Source organism: Stenella coeruleoalba (genome assembly GCF_951394435.1).
Source record: "Stenella coeruleoalba genome assembly, chromosome: 15".
NCBI lineage: Eukaryota > Metazoa > Chordata > Mammalia > Artiodactyla > Delphinidae > Stenella > Stenella coeruleoalba.
The window spans coordinates 81843110-81867607 of NC_137161.1; the positions used below are offsets into that span (position 1 = coordinate 81843110).

The 24498-nt window shown below is 43.3% G+C and overlaps 2 protein-coding genes across 6 annotated transcripts in view; one reads left to right on the forward strand and one right to left on the reverse strand.

Annotated features, from left to right (window-relative positions):
- The window catches only part of LOC307197869 (cytochrome P450 3A28-like), a 75587-nt gene that overhangs the window by 49449 nt on the left and 1640 nt on the right, over nt 1-24498 (reverse strand). For all 5 annotated transcript variants that reach the window (XM_079944356.1, XM_079944353.1, XM_079944354.1 and 2 more), the window contains 2 exons: nt 20907-20971; nt 7741-7864 (listed from right to left, as the gene is read on the reverse strand). The gene's annotated coding sequence lies outside the window, so the exon portion shown is untranslated. The remainder of the gene's footprint in view (nt 1-7740; nt 7865-20906; nt 20972-24498) is intronic.
- On the forward strand, nt 1150-24374 carry LOC307198534 (olfactory receptor 1f45-like; the record flags this gene model as incomplete). The annotated part of the gene is given in 4 exon segments (XM_079945492.1): nt 1150-1313; nt 22603-23281; nt 23283-23510; nt 23514-24374. Coding segments are annotated over 4 exon segments (1182 nt in total). The 3' UTR covers nt 23625-24374.

The following is a 24498-nucleotide window of genomic DNA, read 5'->3' on the forward strand; positions in this document are numbered from 1 at the left end:
CTTATGCTGCATTGGACTGGAGTTTTTGCAGGTCCCTGCACAGCCCATGCGACCTCACACCTCCCCACCTTTGCTCAGGCTGCTCCACCTGCTTATTCCCTCCTGAATGCCTCTTCAACATTCCTCTCAGAAGCTTAAACATGGTGGGTTTAACACAAGCATTTACTTCTGAAGCTGCCTGAAGCCCCCATAAAAAGCACTAAAGAGCTTTCTTTTTTTAATAATTTTTAAAATATTTATTTATTTTTATTGGGTTGCACCAGGTCTTAGTTGCAGCTCGCAGGCTCCTTAGTTGTGGTTCGCTGGCTCCTTAGTTGTGGCACACAAACTCTTAGTTGCAGCATGCATGTGGGATCTAGTTCCCTGACCAGTGATCGAACCCAGGCCCCCTCCATTGGGAGCGCGGAGTCTTCACCACTGGGCCACCAGGGAAGTCCCTAAAGAGCTTTCTTAAAAGGCATAAATCCACAGGGACAAAGACAACCAGATAGGAGACCACAGCCACCAACTGTTTGAACCTACAAGTAGATGTAGCCAAGCGTCATCAAGAGCTCTTCGTGCAAGACACCTTCCCAAGTTCTCCCCTTAGTCCTCAGAATAACAGTACATAGAAGGTTCTCTCATTATCACCCCCTTTTTACAGGCACAGGGGAGTTAGGTCACTTGGACGAGGTCACATAGCCACAGAGCCAAGCTTTAAACCCAGGTGGTCTGGCCCCAGAGTCTATGCCCATGACCACTGTGTATCTGCCACGAAAGCACTCACTTGGCAGAGCAGAGAAAACTGAAGCTGATCCCACAGCACTCAGGAGACAGGAGTAAACAGAACCATGCCGCTGGAGGCCAGAAAGACTCAGGAACTGCATGCACCAGGTACCTCTGTAACTGGAAGTGTTAAGTGAGGGTGAAAACAGAGGACTGTTTAAAGTCTATGTAATAAAGTATTAGACTTCCCTCTTGTACTAGGTTGAATAATGTTCCCCCAAAATTCATGTCCACCAGCAATTTCAGAATATGACGCTATTTGGAAATAGGACTTTCAGATGTAATTAGGTAAGTAAGATGAGGTTATACTGGAGTAGAGTGGGCCCTAATTCAATGATTGAACAGACACACAGACACACACAGAGAGAAGGAAGCAATATGAAGATGGAGGCAGAGACTGAAGTGATGCTGCCACGAGCCAAGGACACCAAGGATTTCCAGCAATCACCAGAAGCTAGGAAGAGGCATCGAGCAGATCCTCCCTCAGAGCCTCCAGGAAGAACCAACCCTGCTGACACCCTGACCCCGAGCTTCTGGCCTGCAGAACGGTGAGACAATACATTTCTATTGTTTTAAGCCACCCAGGTTGTGTTACTTTATTATGGCCACCTCCCCTAGCCTGTAGAAGACTGGGGGATATTCTCTGCACATGTTGAACTGGACGTACTCTGGACTTGGAGACACCTGGCAGAGAGGATGTCAGGATGCATTACTGAAAGCAGAAGGAGTCATGAGATTTCCACCACCCTTCATCTCCTGGGCAGAAGACTAGGGAATTCCTTCTTGGGAAGCAGAACAGCCCAAAGGATCTACAGACCCTGATATTCAGGGATTCTCCAGCCAGACAGCTCTACACCGAAGCCCACAATTGACAACTCCCACACATCCTCAAACACAAGCAGACAGGCAAGGACTAGCCAGCATTAAAGGGAAAGATCCAAACGAACAGAAAAAGGAGCTCAGAGGAACAGAAGCAGTGCGGGAGGAGGAAGGGAGCTTTGGAAAACAGTCACAGTGGCCTGAGTCCTGTGCTGATGTGAAATCAGAACAGAGAGCAAAAAGGCGCTCATAGAAATAAAAATAACACAAGACGTAGCATCCCATTGAAAGGTATGAAAGTGAAGTTAAATGATTCAGTCCAAAAGAAAAATAGAGACAAAGATGGAAAGTGGGAGAGAAAAAAATAAGAAAAATAAAGAACCGTTGCAGGAGTTTCATCATCTGACCAATAGGGGTTTCAGAACAGATAATTTTTAAAACTTAAAGAAATAATTCAAGAAAACTTCCCAGAACCAAAGGGCAAGAGTCTCCATACTGAAAGGTCATTGAAGTGCAATGACCAATCCAACATGGTAGCCCCTAGTCACATATGGTTAATTAAACTTAAATATAAATTACTTAAAATTAGATAAAACCAGACAAGCAGTTCCTTGGTCACATCAGCCAGATTTCAAGTGCTCAGTAGCCTCAAGCAGCTGGAGGCCACAGTATTGAACAACACAGGTAGAGAGCGTTTTTATCAGCGCAGAAAGGTGGATGGACAGCTCTGGCCTAGAACAATGGATGAGAGCAGATCCACCAGGACACAGAGTCATGACATTTCAGAAGACCAGGGACAAAAAGAAAATCCCAAAAGCTTCCAAAAGGGAGTGGGGACAAGAAACAGGTCACACACAAAGGAAGAGAAATCAGAAGGGCATTAAACTTCTCAACAGCAATACCAGAAGCAAGACTCTGCGTCTTCAAATTCAGACAGAAAATTCTGCCCCACCTAGAATTCTACGCCCAAACAAGCATGAATGCAAAACAGAACATTATTCAGACACGCAAGTTCTTAAAAAAAAAAATTTACTCCTAGGCATCATTCCTCAGAATGTGACGAGATGATGCCCTCTACCAAAACAAGGGACAAAACCAAGAAAGAGACAGATCCAGGTAACTCAGTGCAGCAGAGAGGCAAGGGGAATGCCCAGCATGACGGCCATGTAGAAGCAGGAGCAAGCAGCCTAGGCCTAAGCAAGGAGAGAGCCTGGGGAGGGCTTGAACGTCCTGAGAGGGGAGTTACACTTCTGGCGGAAAACAGGTGATAGACTGGGACACAGAAAACTCATCATTACTAGAGGAATTATTGGTTCCAAGGAAAATGAAAAGATGTCAAGAACAGAAACAGAAGCATAGACGTGTGCATGGCTTCAGTGTGAATAATGAGAACTTAGGTCATAATGAGGCAAACAGCAAATAAGAATTCCATTCCTTTCCCTGTTTTGGGAAGGCGGGAAGTGGGTGTGAGGCAAGAAGGATACCGGAAACCTGAACTCTCATCTCCCAGAGTAAGCAAGAAACAGTAGGATAAGCATGTCATTTAATGACATGGCAACAAATGCCAGAAGAAACTTCTAAGTGGGGTGAAAATGGACACTGGAGGGAAAAACCAGAGTGGGGATCAGGTAGAGCAAGGCAGCTCTAATTTTGTTGTAAACTGGGTAGGACTGTTCCGCTTTTTAAAGCATGTATGTCTATGAATTTGGTTTTTCGCAATAAATTTTAAAAGCGCCAGCTCAGCGGTCACTTCCTCCCAAACCCCTTTGGGACGAAGTGCTCTGTCTCTTGCTCCCAAAGCCCCAGGACCAACCTCTCACCATATTGAATTGGTCTGTTCATGGGTCTGACATTTCCCCACCAAACTGGAAGCATTTCATGCCTGACCCAGAGAGGTACCCAGGAAATCTCTGTAAATCCAAACAGAAGCCCGGACAAGAACCCCCTGCTGACCTCCCAGGCATGTTTGACGTTCAGATGAAACTCCTGATAGCGGGTGCTTGGAAATCCCTAAATGGCATAAGGATGAGCGGTGCCCCTGGGCGTCCACAGGGTGTTTCACAAACAACCAGGAGATGTTTTCGCAAAGGGCCTGCAATGTGCTTAGCAGCGGGCTGGGCCCTAAAAGGACACCCATGGGGCCAACATTAGCCTCAAAGCCCCCGTGCCCTTTGGGTGGTTCATCCCAGCAGGGGGACTGATGAGGTTGTTTATGATTAAGGTCACAGGTCTGGTTCTATCTGGTCTAAGAGTCACCCCTGCTGACCTGGGCCCTTCTCACTGGCCCAGGTCCCAACCCCCCACTCCACCCAGCCTTGATGACAGTGCACATGCACTGCTGCAGGTTCCTTTCACCCTCCTGTGACAGCTATGTGCAGGCCCACGGGCTCTCTCCTGAGATCCTGTATAGGCTGAATTGTGTCCCCTCCAAATTCATAGGTTGAGGTCCTAACCCCCAGTACCTCAGAATGTGACCGTGGTTGGAGATGGGGCCTTTAAAAAGGCAATTAAGGCTTAAACAGGTCATATGGGTGAGTACTACCCAATACGACTAGTGTCTCTTTTTTTTTAATTAATTTTTATTGGAGTATAGTTGCTTTTACAATGTTGTGTTAGTTTCCACTGTAAAGTGAATCAGCTACACGTATAGATATATCCCCTCTTTTTTTGCCTTCCTTTCCATTTAGGTCACCACAGAGCACTGATCAGAGTTCACAGTAGGCTCTCACCAGTTATCTATTTTAGATACAGTTTCAAGAGTGTATATATGTCAATTCCCATCTCACAATTGACTGGTATCTTTATAAGATGAGGAAATTATGACAGACAAGCACAAAGGGGAGACCATGTGAAGACACAAGGAGAAGACTGAAGGAACCAACCCTACTGACACCTTGATCTTGGACTTCCAGCCTCCAGAACTGTGAAAGAACACATTTCAGTTGTTTAAGCTGCCCAGTCTGTTACACATTGTTACGGCATCCCTGGGAAACTAATACAGTCCCTTCTCCTTCCCTCATGGAGGACTTCTGGGACCCTGTCACCACACTTGGAGCAGAGGTTCCTGGGGGCAAGCAGGGCAGGGAGACCCGTGGGCTCTCTGCAGACTAGGCTCTGCGTGCAGGGCCACACTCCAGACGTCTCGGTGCAGCCGGGGCTCATCCTGCCCAGCAGCCTCCTCCCCCACCGAGACATCTAAGTGAGGAACCTCAGTGTCCCACCTCCCCTGCAGCCTGGAGGACCCTCCCTCCAGGCTGGAAGCCACAGAACAGAACTCAAGTGAACCCCACCCCGACCATGGAGGCCTGCGAGGCCCACTTTCTTATTCCCAAAAGTCCTAACCCCTCCCTACACACCAGACATCATCTTGGAGGATTTGGGAAATGATGAGTCAGTTGCCAAGACTAAACTCAAGGAGCTCAGGTTACCCAACTGAGACTGAGAAGCCACTGACTAAGCACTTTAAGGCATGAAGTGGGCAATCCAGTTCCCCTGTCTGGCCTCTCGTTCTGCTTTTCTGGGCTTTAACCTCTCCTAATGGAGCCCCAAAGAGTCAGACCTGAGTCCCCAAAGCACAGCAGGTACGTATGGCACAGGCCGGAAGGGAAGCCACTGTGAGTGGCGACAGGCTGCTCAGGCCAGGACCCTGGGTTCCTCTCTCACTCACCCCTACCTCCAGTCCATCCTCAAGGCCTGTCTATTCCTCCCACAATATGCATTTCTGCTGTGTCTGCTCTGAACCACCTCCACTTCCTGAATCTTTCACCTGAATACCTGGGCAGATCCCAGCCAGCCCCCCACTTCCACTCTGCCCCCTCCTGGCCAGTCTCCCCACTGCCCCTGCAGGGGAAGCAACCTGTGTTGCTCTCCTGCTAAAGACCCACCGGTGGGTTCCAGATGCACTTATTAAAAGTCAGCCTCCTGCCACAGGCCCCTGAGGCCCCTGCCTACCCCTCCAGCCTCATCTCCTTTTACTACCTGCCTCACTCGTGGCCCTCCAGACACATGGTCTTCTGTTATTGTCAGACAAAGCCAAGACCTTTCCTGCCTCAGGGCCTTTGCACTTGCTGTTTCCACCACCTGGAATGCTCCTCCCCTAATTCTTCATGTCTCAGCTTAAAATACTGCCTCCTCAGAGAGGCCTCCCCTGACCCTCTGGACTAATTGCATCCCCCGTTACTTGCCATCTCAGCACCATGTTCATTTCCGTCTTGGCGCTTAGGTGATATGTAATTGCTGTATTTGTCTCCTCATTGTCTCTCTCCCCACTGGGATGTGAGCCCCTCGAGGGCAGGGACCCCGTCTGTCTAGTTTGCCCTCACATCTTCAACACTGAAAAAGTACCTGGCACACAATAAGAGTTCAACAAACACTGATTGAAGAAACTAAAACTCTGGAATGCTATGGAACATATGCAAGGTATGTCCACATGGCTCCAGTCTCCTTTGACAGAACCGATGGCTTCTGACAGTGACTGACGCCTGGCATGGCCAGGGCCCCTGCGAGGGCGTTTCCTCTCTTTACTCTGAATGAGTGAGCCGCCAGCTGTCCCCAAGGTCTCATGTCTCTGCAGGAAATGGAACTGGTTTTCTGCTGATTCAGCACCCGTCATTCCCTTAGGAGGGAAGCTTAACAGACTAGTCACTGGCAAAGGGGATGACGGCAACATGCGGCTTTGACCAGTGATCCATCCCCTATTGACCTTGCCACGCAAGTGAAATTTCTGTTGTTTTAAGCCACCCAGCTTATGGTACTTTGCTAGGGCAGCCCTAAGGCATTAATACAAGTGTCATGAGCCATGAGCCATGGCCGCTGAGCCTGTGCATCCGGAGCCTGTGCTCTGCGACAGGAGAGGCCACAACAGTGAGAGGCCCGGTTACCGCAAAAAAAAAAAACAAAAAAAAACCCAGGTACATAATAGGGCTCTTAGTTTTAATTTCCCCCAAACAGATAAATACTTGGATATAAATAGTTAATTTAGAGGGTGATCCCAAGAAGTATTTTGAGAGGATAAAGAATTGACTCAAGGAAGGTAGGAATGCAAATACAGTGTAGTCATACCTTGGAGATATTGCAGGTTCGGTGCCTGACCACTGCTGTAAAGTGAATATCGCAGTAAAGCAAGTCACACAAATTTTTTGTTTTCCCAGTGCATATAAGTTATGTTTACAATCTGTTGTAGTCTACTAAGTGTGCAATAGATTATGTCTTTAAAACAAAAAACAACAACGTACATACCTTACTTTCAAAATACTTTACTGCTGAAAATTGCTAAACACCATCTGAGCCTTCTGCAGGTCATAATCTTTTGCCGGTGGAGGGTTTGAAATGTTGTGAGAATTACCAAAACATGACAGAGACACGAAGTTGAGCACATGCTGTTGGAAAAAAATGGTGCTCATAGACTTGCTCCATGAAGGGAAGTAAGTTTGCTTTTATTTCTCCACCATCAAGCACCATGCCTGGCAAGAGAGCTTAGGAAAACATGCTTATCTAACTGAATGACAGTGAGGGCCTTTTGAGGCCCAGCCTTTCCCTCCTGCCCTGCCAACTGCTGACGCTGGCCCTACCTCCTGTTCCAGAGCCTTCTACAAGCCACTCTCAAGTGCCTACAGCTCTCCCCATGGAGCCCGGCACAGCCCTGGAAGGCAAAGTCTCTGCAGGGAGACAACACACAGAATTGCTGGGTTGGAACAAAGGACATGTCTAAGAGATGAAAGATGGAGCAGAAAGGAACAGGGCAGCAGCTTAAGTGAGCACTGCAAGATCAGCCAAAGGGTCAAGTCTGACCCTCTGGATCAGCTCTTTTCAAGCAAGGACCACCCCTAAAGGTGGGAAACAGATGTCAGAATATGATGATGCCAAGTGGACAAGGCCCAGGCCTCCCATCAGCTTCACCTAGAACAGCTTTGTAAACTGAGGCTAAGCATTCCTTCTAAGAATGTAGTCAAGGGCCACAGAGGGTCTCTGAGGCACAGAGTGACCTATGGAAGGGAGCAATGGAGAAGGCAGGGAGTGGAAAGCAGGAACCAGCTGGATCTGACCAGACATGAGATTACAGAAGAAATGAAGGAATAACCAGAACAGTGTTGTTGGGAGGACGTCATCGTGAGAGTCCAGACCCCAAGGTCCCACTCCAATCTGTCGTTCACTCACTTGATGGACAAGACCCTTGCACTCTCAGCTCCCTATCTGTCACGTATGGAGGTTGTACAGCATGTTCTCAGTGCCAGGTACTAGGAGTCCATGAGCTAAGTTCAAAACTTCCAAGGTTACAGACCTAGAAGACAGAGATATAAGGCAAGGGTGGTGACTGAGATCATTAACCAGGTGGAATATGTTGCAACACAAATCAAGTCACAGCAGTGCCAACACTTACCTGATGTTTTCCTGCAGCACTACTTTGCTGGCATAATCCTTGTTGAATATTAAACAACGAACTCAATGTGGCACATGAACTTTATGAAGTTCAGATTATAATCAGACTAGTTTACGAAAGTTGAGAATATGCATTCAGCTCACCCCAGGAACACACTATTATGGGATAACTCCGGTGCTCACCCCAGGGACACACTATTATGGGACAACTCTGGTGCCAGCCACTAAAAGTCAAGATTTCTTTGACAGTTTCAATTCTCTAAGAATATGTACATTGAAAGGCAACCTAAAAGTTTGTTACCTGCATGCCCAGAAATTATATTCACCCCCAAAAAAGTACTTATGTATATTGCCTGAAATATTATAGGCTCATATCCATTAAATTATTAATTAAATTAACTTATTTAATTAATAAGTCAATGCTTATGAAGTTACTTTAGAAGTAACAGAAGCCAGAAATTTTCAAATACCTCTCAAGAAGGAAGCCCTTAGTCTCTGATAGGCTGGTAGAAATGGAGTCACCTTTTTTTTTTTCTACACAGTAACTCAAAACCATACAAAAATATATAGATCTACAGTAAAGGTAAATATATGGACAAATATAAATACCTGTGTTATTGTAACTTTGATTTCTAACTCCACTTTTTATTCTACTATAGAATTTAGAAGACAAATGCATAAAAAATAATTATACCTCTATATTAATGGGTATACAACATATAAAGATATAATTTATGACATCAATAACATAAAGTGGGAAGGTGCAGAGCTGTAAAGAGGTAGAGTTTTATGTAAGTGAATTTGAAAATAGGTTGTTATGGGACTTCCCTGGTGGCACAGTGGTTAAGAATCCACCTGCCCTCAATATCAAAAAAACAAACAACCCAATGCAAAATGGGCAGAAGACCTAAATAGACATCTCTCCAAAGAAGATATACAGATTGCCAACAAACACCTGAAAGGATGTTCAACATCACTAATAATTAGAGAAATGCAAGTCAAAACTACAATGAGGTATCACCTCACACCAGTCAGAATGGCCATCATCAGAAAATCTACAAAAATAAATGCTGGAGAGGGTGTGGAGAAAAGGGAACACTCTTGCACTGTTAGTGTGAATGTAAATTGATACAACCACTATGGAGAACAGTATGGAGGTTCCTTAAAAAACTAAAAATAGAACTACCATATGACTCAGTAATCCCACTACTGGGCATATACACTGAGAAAACCATAATTCAAAAAGAGTCATGTACCATAATGTTCATTGCGGCACTATTTACAATAACCAGGACATGGAATCAACCTAAGTGTCCATCGACAGATGAATGGATAAAGAAGATGTGGCACATATATACAACGGAGTATTACTCAGCCATAAAAAGAAATGAAATTGAGTTATTTGTAGTAAGGCGGATAGACCTAGAGTCTGTCATACAGAGTGAAGTAAATCAACCTAGGGGCAGGACAGGAATAAAGATGCATATGTAGAGAATGGACTTGAGGACACGGGGAGGGGGAAGGGTAAGCTGGGATGAAGTGAGAGAGTGGCATTGACATATGTACACTACCAAATGTAAAACAGATAGCTAGTGGGAAGCAGCTGCATAGAACAGGGAGATCAGCTCGGTGCTTTGTGACCACCTAGAGGGGTGGGATAGGGAGGGTGGGAGGGAGACGCAAGAGGGAGGGGATATGGGGATATATGTATACATATAGCTGATTCATTTTGTTATACAGCAGAAACTAACACAACACTGTAAAGCAATTATACTCCAATAAAGATGTTAAAAAAAAATAAAGAATCCACCTGCAAATGCAGGGGACACGGGTTCAGGAAGATCCCACATGCCATGGAGCAACTAAACCCATGCACCACAACTACTGAGCCTGCACTCTACAGCCCGTGAGCCACACCACTGAGCCCACATACCGCAACTACCGAAGGCCACGCGCCTAGGGTCTGTGCTCTGCAACAAGAGAAGCCACCACAATGAGAAACCCACGCACTGTAACAAAGAGTAGCCCCTGCTCGCCACAACTAGAGAAAGCACGTGCGCAGCAACGAAGACCCAACAAAGCCAAAAATAAAATAAATAAATAAATATTTTAAAAACAGGTTGTTATAATTTTAGGATGTTTTATGTAACCCCCATGGTAACCACAAAGAAAATATCTATAGAATACACACAATAGGAATAAGAAGGAAATCAAAACATGTCACTACAAAAAAAATCAACCAAACACAAAGGAAGGCAGTAAGGGAGGAAATGAGGGTCCAAAAAAGCTATAAGACATACAGAAGACAAATATCAGAATGGTAATAGCAAGTCCTTCTCTATTAGTAATTACTTTAAATATAAATATAAATGGATTAAACTACCCAATCAAAAGACAGAGATTGTCAGAATGGGTAAAACAAACAGAATCCAATGATACTGTGTCTATAAGAGATTTGTTTTAGATCTAATGACATACATGGGTTGAAAGTGAAAGGTTAGAAAAAGATATTCAGTGTAAATTATAACCAAAAGAGAGTAGGGATGGCTATTCTAATATCAGACAAAGTAGACTCTAATTCAAAAACTGCAGGCTCCCACAGATATCTCAGTGGAGGGTCACATAGTGTTCATCAGCATGGATCCCAATGACCTGCTTTGCAGAGGACACAGGTAGCCTTTGCGACTACAGACTACTTGAAGAGGGAGACACCACTCCACACCCCTCCCAAGAAGGAGTTGCTGTTGCACCACTTCAGGATGAGGGCTGTCAGCCCTCCTTAACCTTGTGAATGTCCCAGGCCCCAGAGCCATGGCTGCTCTGCCTGCACCCACACTTCAGACCCTGACTCCATTACCACTCTGCATGCACAGAGTAGCTGAATGGATTAAAAAATAAGACCCCTCCCATGAGCTATGGCTGCTGGGCCTGCACGTCCGGAGCCTGTGCTCCGTGACGGGAGGGGCCCCGGCAGTGAGAGTCCCGTGTACCGCAAAATAAATAAATAAATAAATAAGACCCAATTCTGTGCTGCTGATATGAGACTCACTTTAGCTTTAATGACACCCATAGGCTGAAAGTAAAGGAATAGAAAAAATATATTCCATGCAAATGGAAACCAAAAAAGAGCAAAGGAGTTATACTTGCATCAGACAAAATAGACTTTAAGTCAAAAACTGTAATAAGAGACAAAAAAGGTCATTATATAATGATAAAGGGGTCATTTACTCAAGAAGATCTAACAAGTGTAAATATACATGCACCCAACCTTGGATTACCTATATATATTAAACAAATATTAACATATCTGAAAGCATATATTGATATATCCCACTTTCAACAATGGGTAGGTCATCCAAACAGAAAATCAATATGGAAGTATTGAACTTGAATTACATTTTAGACCAAATAGACCTAGCAGACATATACAGAACATTCCGTCCAACAGCAGTAGAACAGACATTCTTCTCAAGTGCACACAAGACATTCTCCAGAATAGATCATGTGTTAGGCCACAAAAAAAGTATTAACCAATATAAGAAGACTGAAGTTATATCAAGCAACTTTTGTGACCACAATGGCATGTAACTAGAAATCAATAACAGGAGGAAACTTGGAAAATTCACTAATATGTGGAAATTAAATGAAACATTCCTGAGAGTAGCATTGACATATATACACCACCGAATGTAAAATAGTTGGCTGGTGGGAAGCAGCAGCATAGCACAGGGAGATCAGCTTGGTGCTTTGCAATGACCTAGAGGGGTGGGATAGGGAGGGTGGGAGGGAGGCTCCAAAGGGAGGGGATATGGGGACATGTGTATGCATATGGATGATTCGCTTTGCTGTGCAACAGAAACTAACACAGTATTGTGAAGCAATTATATTCCAATAAAGATCTATTTTAAAAAATTGGAAGAAGTCAATGACACATTTCTGAACAATCAATGGGTCAAAGAAGAAATCATAGGGAAATCAAAAAATACCTTGAGACCAACGTAAATGGAAATACAACATACCAAAACTTAGGGGATGCAGCAAAAGCAATTCTAAGACAGAAGTTTATAGCAGTAAATGCTTACATTAAAAAGAAAAAAGAACAATCTCAAAAAAACAACCTAAATTTACACCTCAAGGAACTAGAAAAATAACAAGCTAAGCCCAAAGTTAGGAGAAGGAAGTAAAGAACAAAGACCGTAGCAGAAATAAATTAAATAGGGACTAAGAGGACAATAGAGAAAAATCAATAAAACTGATTTTTTGAAAAAATAAAATTGACAAATCTTTAGCAAGACTAAGAAAACGAAAGAAAAGAAATAAATAAAATCAGAAATGAAAGAGGAGACATCACAACTGACACTGCAGAAATGCACAGGTTCATAAGAGACTACTATGAACAGCTGTACATCAAAAACTTGGCTAACCTAGAAGAAATGGATAAACTCCTGGAAACATACAACCTACCAAGACTGAATTATGAAGAAACTGAAAGTCTGAACAGACCTATTACTAGTAAAGAGATTGAATCAGTAATCAAAAATATCTCAGAAAAGAAAACTCCAGGACCAGATGGCTTCATGGTGAACTCCACCAAACATTTTTAAAACTTAATGCCAATCTTTCTCAAACTCTTCCAAAAAATCAAAGAGGAAGGAAGACTTCCAAACTCACTTTTATGATACCAGCATTACCCTGATACCAAAGCCATGCAAAGACACTACAAGAAAGAAAACTATAGACCAATACACCTAATGAATATTGATGCAAAAATTCTCAACAAAATACTAGCAAACAGAATTCAAAAGAACATTATAAGGCTCATACACCATGACCAAGTAGGATTTATTCCTGGAATGTAAGGATGGTTCAACACACAAAAGTCAATCAGTGTAATAAAACATATTAACAGAATTAAGGGGGAAAAAATCACTTAATCATCTCAATTGATACAGAAGAATTGTTTTACAAAATTCAACATCCTTTCATGATAAAAACACTTAACAAATTAGAAATAGAAGGAAACTACCTCAACGTAATAAAGGCCATATATGAAAAGCTCACAGCTAACATCATACTTAATGGTCAAGAGTTAAATGCTTTACCTCTAAGAAACAAGACAAGGGCCTTCACCACTTCTGTTCAACACAATACTAGAAATCCAAGCCAGAACAATCAGTCAAGAAAAATAAATAAAAGGTATCCAAATCGGAAAGAAAGAAGTAAAATTATCTCTGTTCACAGATGAAAGGATCTTATATGTTGTAAACCCTAAAGATTCCACACACACAAAATGTTAAAACTAATAAACAAATTCGGCAAAGATGCAGGATATAAAATCAACATACGGGGACTCCCCTGGTGGCACAGTGGTTAAGAATCCTCCTGTCAACGCAGGGGACACAGGTCCGAGCCCTGGTCTGGGAAGATCCCACATGCCGCAGAGCAACTAAGCCCACAACTACTGAACCTGCGCTCTAGAGCCTGTGAGCCACAACTACTGAGACTGCATGCCACAACTACTGAAGATCTCACACCTAGAGCCCATGCTCCACAACAAGAGAAGCCACTGCAATGAGAAGCCCTCACACCATAATGAAGAGTAGCCCCTGCTCGCTGAAACTAGAAAAAGCCCACACCCATGCAGAGCAACAAAGACCCAATACAGCCAAAAATAAATAAATAAATATATTTTTAAAATTACAAAATACAAAAATCAGTTGTGTTTCTATACATTAACAATGAAGAGTATGAAAAGGAAATCTTAAAAACAAGTCCATTTACAATAGCAGCCAAAAGAATAAAATACTTAGAATTAAATTTAACCAAGGAGGCAGAAGACCTGTACCCTGAAAGCTATAAAAATTTGCTGAAAGAAATTAAAGACACCAATAAATGGAAAGACACCCCATGGTCATGAATGGAAGAATTAATGTTGTTAAGATGTCAATACTACCCAAAGCAATCTACAGGTTTAATTTAATCTATCAAATTCCAAACAGCAGGGTTTTTTCCCTAGAAATAGAAAAACCCATCCTTAAATTCATATGGAATTTCAAGGGACCCTGAGTAGACAAAACAATCTTGAAGAACAAAGTTGGAGGTCTCACACTTCCAGATTTTGAAACTTACTACAAAGCTACAGTAATCAAAACAGTGTGGTACTGGTATAAAGACAGACATATAGACTAATGGAACAGAATAGAGAGCCCAGAGGTAAACCCTCATAAAAATGGCTAGGTGATTTTTGACAATAGTGCCAAGACCATTCAGTGGGGAAATAACAGTCTTTTCAACAAATGGTGCTGGGAAGTGCAAATAGCCACATGCAAAAGAATGAAGTGGGACCCTTACCTTATACCACATACAAAAATGAACTAAAAATGGATAAAAGCCCTAAATGTAATATCTAAAACTATAAAACACTTAGAAGAAAACATAAGGGTAAAACTTCATAACATTGGATTTGGGAATAATTTCTTGGATATGATACCAAAAGCACAGAAAACAAAAGAAAAAATAGATAATCTTGATCATCAAAATTAAAAGTATCTGTGCATCAAAGGACACAATTAACAGAGTGAAAAAGCAACCTATGAAATGGGAGAAAATATTACATATCATATATCTTATAAGGGGTTAATATCCAGAATACATAAAGAACTCCTACTACTTAACAACAAAGAAAAAAATTTGATTTAAAAATTGGAAAAGGATTTGAATGGACATTTCTCCAAATATATACAAATGGCTAAGCCATTTGTTTATTCAAATATGAAAAAAATCTTCAACAGCACTAATCATTAAGGAAGTACAAATCAAAACCACAGTAAGGTACCACCTTGCACTCATTAGGATGGCTACTATTATATATATATCTATTTTATATATATATATGTATACACACACACACAAGCATACCTCAGCGATATTACACAGCATGTTTGCTATCAGAGCACCAAAATAAAGCAAGTCACACAAATTTTTTGGTTTCCCAGTGTACATAAGAGTTATTTTACACTATACTATATTCTATTAAGTAAGCAATAGCATTGTTTATTCATATATATATATATACATATATATATATATCACTTTGCTGTATACCTGAAACTAACACAACATTGTAAATCAACTATACTTCAACTTAAAAAAAATCACAATTTTTAATAAATGACCATCAACATGAACATTGGAGTTCTGATCTGATTGAATAAACAAGATGAGTTCCCTGGACTGAAGATTAAAAGAAACTATTAAGATATCCCCTGTAGACAAAAGTTACAAATTAAAGCAATAACTTTCCAGTAGAAAAACCCTAAGGAGATGATGTGGAGCCCAGGAGAACTGGGCCCAGCCAGACCCAAGGTAATCACTGCACATTTATTTTCAACACTGCCCATTGGGTACTGCTCCCTAGAGGCCACAAGTAGCTCTGCAAATAATCCAAGTGTGAGGCCCACACACCTCTCTGAGGCCCAAGAATCAGGGACTGGAGCCTCCTTGCTCACCCTGCATTCCAGGCATAGATGCACTCCTCACCCTGCTTTCCATGGGGCCAGAGGTTGTGTCTCTGGCTGTAGGCTGCTTCTGAGCTGTCTGCCCCTCCTTAGGAAGAGAAGCAAGTCAGGAGGAGGCCGATTCCTTGGGTGGGGAAGAAATCAGAAGATTTCTTGGCAGAAATCAGAAGAACTGGACAGGACAGTGCCAGTGTAGGGACGAGAGGAGACACTCCTCTCCCAATGCCCCCAAAACATATAAGCACAAAGGCCTCTCCTCCACTTCTCAAAGATAGGCAGGACCAGAGACCAGCCCGGGACCTTGGAAACCAACTAGGACTCCAACCTCATCACTTTATAGAGAAGAAATCAGAGCACAAACTTCCTAATATCACACAGGATTCAATTCCTGGACAACCTCACTCAGCCCCTGCCCTCATTCCCAACTATGGAGGCCTATCCAGTAATTCCACCCACTTCTAATGCTTATCCCTGGTAGATACAATTGATAATGTTTGCTGACATTAAGACCGGCTCAGAAGCAGAGCAAGTGACTGCCCACCATGGCCTATTTCACATCACGTTGAATGTAAGCAACTTGGCAAGGAAAGAACTAGTGGAAATTAAACCTCAAACTGTTCCCATTACCCTCCAAATTAACATCTTATTTTTGTTGGCGGATGTACATTCTGAAATAGATGTCATCTGTATGTACATGCTATCTTATGTTCTGCTTTCAAAGTCTGTATCATAGACAAATAGCCACATATTGACACATTCTTTTGTTTTGTTTGTTTTGTGGTACGCGGGCCTCTCACTGCTGCGGCCTCTCCCGTTGCGGAGCACAGGCTCCGGACGCGCAGGCTCAGCGGCCATGGCCCACGGGCCCAGCCACTCCGCGGCACGCGGGATCCTCCCGGACCGGGGCACGAACCCGTGTCCCCTGCATCGGCAGGCGGACTCTCAACCACTGCGCCACCAGGGAAGCCCAGCATTCTTTTGTTTTTAATATCTGTATAGTATTCCACTGCATTGATACATCATAGCTGCAAAGCTATTCTCTTACTATTTTGAGCATTTGGTTGTCCCAGTTTTTTTTTAATTTAGGAAGGAATAATGTTTCAACAAATATCTGAACAAATTACCTTATTTTTCCATAGGATTCGTTTCCTGCTGTACAGTCCCTAATGTAAAATTCCTACATTTATTACATTTACTTAACTTGTAAACCTCTGTAAGTTAGATAATAGTACCTATCTGTTGAGTCTGGGGTAGAATTTAAAAGCTAATATTTAAGCACTTAGTACAGTGCCTTCTGTAGAGTATATATTTATTATTAATTTATTACTACTAATAAAATATTTATATACTTACTTGGAAAGCATGATCACCTAAATATACCTAAACCTTTCAATTAAAATCTATTTATATCATATATACACCTTTATCCATTACAACTTTCTTTGAACAAATATTTCATTTTTAAGTTGAATTAAAATCCAAATAATCTATTTTATCATTAGTGGGATTTTTCAGTGCTTTTTTTGTGGTTTTATTATTGATATATCAGTAATCAATTTACTGATTTTTGTGTGACATTATAGCCTACAACTTTACTCAACTAACTTTATTTTTAGCAATGACTTCATTTCTATTAAGACTTTAGTTATAAGAGATATTGTGTAAAAAAGTTATGTTTTTATCTCTTTAAGATAACCATCACCAGCATTTCTAGTGAAATATTATATAAGGAATAATAACAGAGAACATCCATTTCTTGTTCTTTTGCGGGAAAAGGTTTAAGTCTTCAGTAAACAAGATGTTGAATCTTGTTTTTAAATACACAGCTTATTATATTAAGACAAAACTCTCCTAATGTTTTCAGAGTTTTAATCTATAAGGCAAATGATACATTTATCTGGATGCTTTATCCAGGTCTAATTACATTATTTTTATATTTTGTTCATGGTGAACAAGGTTACTGGATTTCCTTGAGTTTAACAGTTAATTCTTTTAATGTGTTATTTTCTTTGCAGATATTTTACTTGGGGCATTTATATCTATATCTATGATCAAAATTGATCTAAAATATTCCTTTCATTGTCTTTGTTTACCTTGAGTTTAAAATATTTGCCTCTAAAAGTGAATTGAATAATAATTGTAATAGTAATAGCCTGGTTAACTGCTTACTATGTGCAATGCACTGTCCTATACAAGTTATGGGAATTTTCTCATTTAATCCTCACAACAGCCCCTTTAAGCAAATATTATTACACTATCCATTTTACAGATTATTAATATGCTATAATTTTCTATATTTTAAATTTTTTTATTACTGAATGAATTATTGGTTCTTAGAAGATTTTGAAGACATTGGAATCAGATGCCCCTTTAGAAACTATTTAATAACTTTATGTTTCTTTCTCTATTATCATTATATTTATGTTCTCTAATTCATTTTTGCATCTTTGGGGATATTTCATACATTTGTAAGTAGCCATCTATTTTTCATTTGATAAGATGTAATAGCCCACAACTGAAAAGAATATTCAACTTAAATATAAATCTTTTGTATTAAGTATGTTTTCCAAATCCTGACTTCATTTTAATTCTCATTATCAAAATTGATATTGTTTATCAATTGTTTTTCAAATAGTCAATTATCAGATTTCTGCTTTAATTATTTTCTTCTATGTGGTTTGTTTCCATTTTTTGTTTTATTATCTATATTTTGCTAGCACCTTTAATTTGTTGTTTCCCCCTCTAAATTATTTAAACAGAGTTAATTATGGCTCAATGATTGGAGAAAATTAAACATGAGAACCTCGAAGTCAAAGACAAGCATTTTTCTCCACCTCTTGGGCTTTCATAAAATAGGTCCAGTGTTCAGGCTGACACAAACCCCAGAGCTGCAGTGGTCACCAGAGAGATATGCAACTGCCGATGACGCAAGAAAACAAAGTCAACCCATGTGCTGGCTGCCCAAGGATCAGGAACAGAAATGAAACCTGAACAAACAGGTGTCCAAGTCCAGGCATGTATGGGTTAGTGCAGTGTTGCCCACAGTGTGAAGCCCGTACCTACAGGGGTCTGAAAGTTGGCATTAGGTGGTTTACAGAGATAGAGACAAATAGCACCAAACAGCCTGGTGAGAAAGTGATTCCCTTTTGAGTTCTTTCTACTTCTCCTCCAACCCTTCTGATCACCTCTCAGAAAAACACTCAGGTTGGTGCTATTTCCCTAACTCCACTCTACAACTTTGCATTCTCCTTTTTTAACCAAGTAAACGTGGGTTTCAGACTCAGAACTCTCTGCAGGTAATGGTACTGGCTAAAATTCAATAAGCGATACTGCTTTCTTATGTTATAATGGTGTACAAACTTTCTTTTCTAATAAATGAATTTCAATTAACAAAATTAGTGAATTAAATAACTATTAAGGAAACAAAAATACAGGTGATAAGTAAATATGATTGACATTTGGAAGACACTAGGTTGATATCAGGTGAAGGAGGACTATCTTTAAGGTCTCACCCAATCTCAAAGGCATGAGGTCACAAAGGGGGACGTTAAGAACAGCTACCCATTCGTTCAACAACACTGATGTCTCCTATAGTCCAGACACGGTCCTAGAAACTGGGAATATGGTAATACATAAAAATAAAGTTCCTGCTCTCATTCTCATGAGCTTATATTCTAGAGAAACACAGTGATGATAGATAGATAGATAGATAATAGATGATTAGATAGATAATACAGATGATAAGAGAGAGAGATGGTGCTGAGAATAAAAACAAAGCAAAAATAAGAAAGAAGACAGATTCAGGGGTACTATTTTAGATAGCTGGTGGGGGAACCCTGAACAGAGGTGACATTTTAGCAGAAATCAAACTAAAGTAAATCACAATGGAACAGAATTCTCGGCAGTGGGATAACAAGTACAAAGACCCTAATGTAGGAACGTGCTTGATGTGTCCAGGTAGAGTGAGGAGGCCATCGTGGCTGGCCTGCCAAAAGTGAGGGACAATAAAGGAGGTGAGATCAGGGAGAGGGCAGAGGCCCAGGTCATGCGTAGCCCTGTGGGATTTGGCAAGAACTCTAGGTTTCGTTCTGAGTGAGATGGGAAGCCACTGGAGGATTCTGAGCAGAGAAGTAACATGATCTGACTTACATTTCTTAACATTCAACCCTGGATGCTGTGTAGAAACAGACTGCTGAGGCTTTAGGGAGCCCGGTTAAGAGACGATTGTAGGGCTTCCCTGGTGGCACAGTGGTTAAGAACCCGCCTGCCAATGCAGGGGACACGGGTTCGAGCCCTGGTCAGGGAAGATCCCACATGCCGCGGAGCAACTAAGCCCGTGTGCCACAACTACTGAGCCTGCGCTCTAGAGCCCACAAGGCCATAACTACTGAGCCCGCGAGCCACAACTACTGAAGCCAGTGCATCTAGAGCCCATGCTCCACAACAAGAGAAGACACCGCAATGAGAAGCCCTCGCACCACAACGGAGAGTAGCCCCCGCTCGCTGCAACTAGAGGAAGCCCGTGCGCAGCAACGAAGACCCAATGCAGCCAAAGATAAAAATAAATAAAATATAAATAAATTTTTAAAAAATAAAGAAATAAGTAATGAAATCACTTTACATATTTAAAAAAAGAAGAAGGGGAAAGTGACCAGCAGTGCTGGCTCCAGCTTGTTGGGTTTCTGTTGGGTTTTGGGAGATGGAGCCTGAGTAGACGAGCAATGGTGGCCTTAAGGAGGGAAGTTCCAGGAACTGGTGGGGAGGCCTGAAAAGGGGGCTACGTGAGAGAACAGGAAGGGGGAACTGGAGAATGAGTACTGACCACATTTTGAGGACTTTTGCGGAAAAGGGGAGTAGACGAATGAGCTGATGGCCGGAGGGGAATGTGAGGTCAAGGGTGGGTTTTTCAAACTGGGGGATGTCTGCATGCTGACAGGAATGGTCCAGATGCTATGGGGGTGGTGATCCTTTCTGTTTGAAGTTAGACGTTTTGAGCTTTGGTGTTCTTAAAATAGGAGCACTAGGAAAGACTATCTTCCTAACCAGTGGGACATAGTAACAAGGAAATTATCTTCTCCCATACCTCTGGGGAAGTGGGAGGATGGGAAGGAAAAGAGAGGATGGAGACACCCTGGTTCAAAAGGAACATTAGTCAAGAAAGGGACAGAGCTTTTGTCGCTGCACCACGCGCGTCAGTCGCGGCACCTATGCTGCAGCCACACGAACAAGCCCTCTCTCCCTAGTACAGGCGATCCTCTTCCACCATGTCCCTGCCCTATCCAACCTGCTCCCCTCCTCCTGCCCCTGTGCTGGTCACTGCAGGATTCCCTGATCCATTTACACTGATGCCCCAAGTTTAAGTTTACCCCGTAGTACTTCCTTGGTCTTTTTGAGAAAATCAAAGTACTGCTTTGAAATCAGACCAACCTGGAATCAAATCCTGATGTCTTCCGGGGAAATTATTCAAACCCGCTAGGTGTCAGTTTACTCATCTGTAAGATAAGAATAATAACACCTGCCTTATACACGTTGTGAGGATTAAATACGTGCACATACATGCACACGCCTAGTCCTGTATATGACACGCAGTAGGTGCTCAATGTCAGCTCCCTAGGCTAAGGAGTTACCTTTCCATTTGACTAGAAGCTTCTGGGGAACAAGAACCATTTCCTTCACTGTTTTCTCATCTCTCACATCACCCAGTTTTAGAGCTGTTTTAATCAGTACTGATCAAATGAGGATTTAACCCATATTAAATACATGTTTCCCTTCATTCTTACTTTTCACCAAACAGATTTCTCTTAGCCTCCTGCATTTATATCTTACGGTTGTCCTTTACCAAAGATTCTTGCCTTTGGGTCACCAAATACTCAAATTCTTTAAAAGAAAATCACATCAGTAAAACATTCATTCAAAACGAGCCATTTATTTTCCATACTAAGGCATAGCTCAACAGAGGCCAAGAGCTCAGCTGGGTCCTGCTGCAGAGCTGAGATCTCCATCCCTGCTGTACGCTGCCCAGTTGAGCTGGTAAGCTCCTTTGCTCCAAGCAAAATGGCGGCACAGACAAAGCCTCCCAAGACCGTTTACCCCTTTCACTGCCTGCCCAGTTCCCAGGTGGGCCATACCGATTCCCATAGCTTTTCCAGACTGATTTCCCCCGTCAGCTGTTCCCCATCCCCAAGCAGCACAGTAACTCCAGCTGCTTCTTTCTCCCCCTCCCTCTTGATGATTTACATTCTATAGGACCCAAATCCCAACTAACTATGTCTTGTGAAGCACTGAAAAATCATTTCTCTCTAGTGAAACTTCAGCTGAGCTCGCACTGAACTGTTACGAACTCCAACTTTGAGGGATCCCTATGCTGCCCTGCTGCCCACTCTGTTACTCTGGGCAACGTTACACCTTCAGTTTCTCTTTGTAATCTGCAGGGGCAACTCTTTCCCTCCAGAGGTGAGGCCCTTCCTGGGTCAGCCCCAGCAGAAGGGTTGGCTGAGCTGTCCCAGTCAGCAGGCTCTTCTGTCCAGGTTTGCTCTGGCCAACTCCATCCCACAGCATCATCACCAGGACCAAGGTGGCCCAGAGTCGGTGACGAGTGGCAGCCGGAGCATCTTGATCCCTGGGCTCCACGTGGGTGGAAGAACATGGGAGATAAAATACTGGTGGGGAAGGAGGTTTGTGCGGAAGGAGGATGTTTACGAATATTACCCTCAGGTTCCACGTATGTGCCACGGTGGTTCCAGAATTCTGTATAGCAAGGGCCTTCGGGTGGCAATCCTATTGGGAGTAGGAGGAAATTACATTCCTATAGCTCTTTACTTACAACATCACAACAAAGAATGAGAGTATGACAGAATTTTGGGGGGCTAAGACACCCTAAGTACCCCCCTTGTTGCCACCACTGGGTACCGGGCCGTATGTCACAAGGATTCTCCTTGGAGAGATGGCACATGGGGCTTTGTGGGGCTCAGGTGCAGTAGTATTTCGGTGGCAAAATCACTAAAATCCTGACTTTGGGATCTGTTGAGGCCACAGGACTCCCTGGTTGATAGGTAGAGAGATTTCTTTTGGGTTTCTACCAAATGAACACAGAGATGTGAGCTGAGGGATTATATGAGGGAAGGAGGGAGGCATGGGCGTCTCCATCTTCTCTAAAGTCTGCTCCTGGTCTGGCTCTCCTAGCAGGACCAGCCAACCATGGAGAGGCGAAACCACACACAAGCGCCTCTGAGTTCATCCTCCTAGGGCTCTCAAGCCAGCTCGAGAGGCAGGAGCTGATCTTCGGGCTCTTCCTTGTCATGTACCTGGTCGGGGCCGCAGGGAACTTGCTCATCATCCTGGCCATTGGCTCAGACTCCCACCTCCACACGCCCAAGGACTTCTTCCTCAGCGACCTCTCCCTGGTAGTTTTCTGCTTCATCTCCGCCACAGTCCCCAAGATGCTGGTGAACATCCAGACACAGACTCAGTCCATTTCCTATGGCTGCTGCCTAGCCCAGATCTACTTCTGCATTTTGCTTGTCAACATGGACAGCTTCCACCTGATGGCCATGGCTTATGACCTCTACACAGCGACCTGCCAGCCCTTGCACTACTCCACGGTGATGAGTATGCCAGTCTGTGCCCTGATGCTGGGGAGCTCCTGGCCCCTCGCCAACTTCCACTCCCTGCTACACACCCTCCTCATGGCCCGGCTGGAGTTCTGTGCCAGCAACGTCATCCCTTACTCCTTCTGTGACCTTGCTCCCCTGATCCAGCTCTCCTGCCCCAACACCCAACTCACCCAACTCATGATTCTGCTGGAAGGGGGACCTGGCGGTCCTCATCCCCTTCCTTGGCATTCTCGTCTCCTACATCCACATTGTGTCTGCTGTGCTACAGGTGCCATCTGCCCGGGGCAAACCAAAGGCCTTTTCCACCTGTGGCTCCCACCTTGCTGTGGTCATTCTCTTCTATGGGACCATCACAGGGGTCTACCTGAGTCCCTCATCCTCCCACACAGCTGACAAGGATTCTCTGGCTTCAGTAATGTAGATGGTGGTCACCCCCATGCTGAATCCCTTTATCTACTGCCTGAGGAACAAGGACATGAAGGGAGCTCTAAGGAAACTGGTCAACCTGAAGGCTTTATCCCATGGGCTGTGACAGCAGAGCTCTCCTTCAGGGCCTCTGTGCTAGGAAGAGGATGAACCCCAGGGACAGGCTCCACACAGAGAGGGTGGGAGGAGCACAGACCTCATTGTCCTGGGTTGTCACCATGGCCAGGGAAGCCTCTCATTGCTCCATAAGTAATCTGCAAGTCCCAAACTTCTTGGCCCCTGCACTGACTGCCCAGACTACCAAAGGGGAATAAACTCTCCCGTAAAGACAGGACCACATAAACAGGTATAAACTAGCTCTATCTGCAGACCTTCTGGAGGGGGTTCATGTGAAGGGTGAGCTCATAGGAATCTGTGACCTATGCTGACAGCCTGTGCCAAAGAGATGCCCTCTGATGCCCCCATGCACCCCACAGAGCCTCAGACCCTTAACCCTCAAGCATCCCAGTTTCCAAACTCCTCCAGTTCCTCCACCACCACCCCACACTCTGGGTTGAACCTAGCTTTGGAGACAGGCTTCACGGTCCTCCTCAAGGCTGTCCCACTCTCGGCCTTGGGCCCTGCCGGGTGGAGCTCCACAGCTCTACCTACTTGTATCAGGAATGCCTATAATGACTGTCGCAGCTGACCACCTACGCAGGCCCCATACTGTCCCACTTATGTGCTTTTCTTAGGAAAGAGAGGTCTGCTGGCCACACGGTAAAGAAAGAAGAGAGGCTAGACTTAGAGCTGGTTCTCTGGGTGTGAAGCACATAAAAGGCATGGGCCACAATAATCCTTATGAAGGTGCTTCTCTACAGGAAGGACCTGGAGAAGGAGACAAAGGGGAAAGGCCTCATGTAACAAGTTTATGGCTGAAGAAGTTGTATGTGGCCTCCTGAGCAACAGGATGATATCCTAGGCTGCAAGGGGTATGGCAG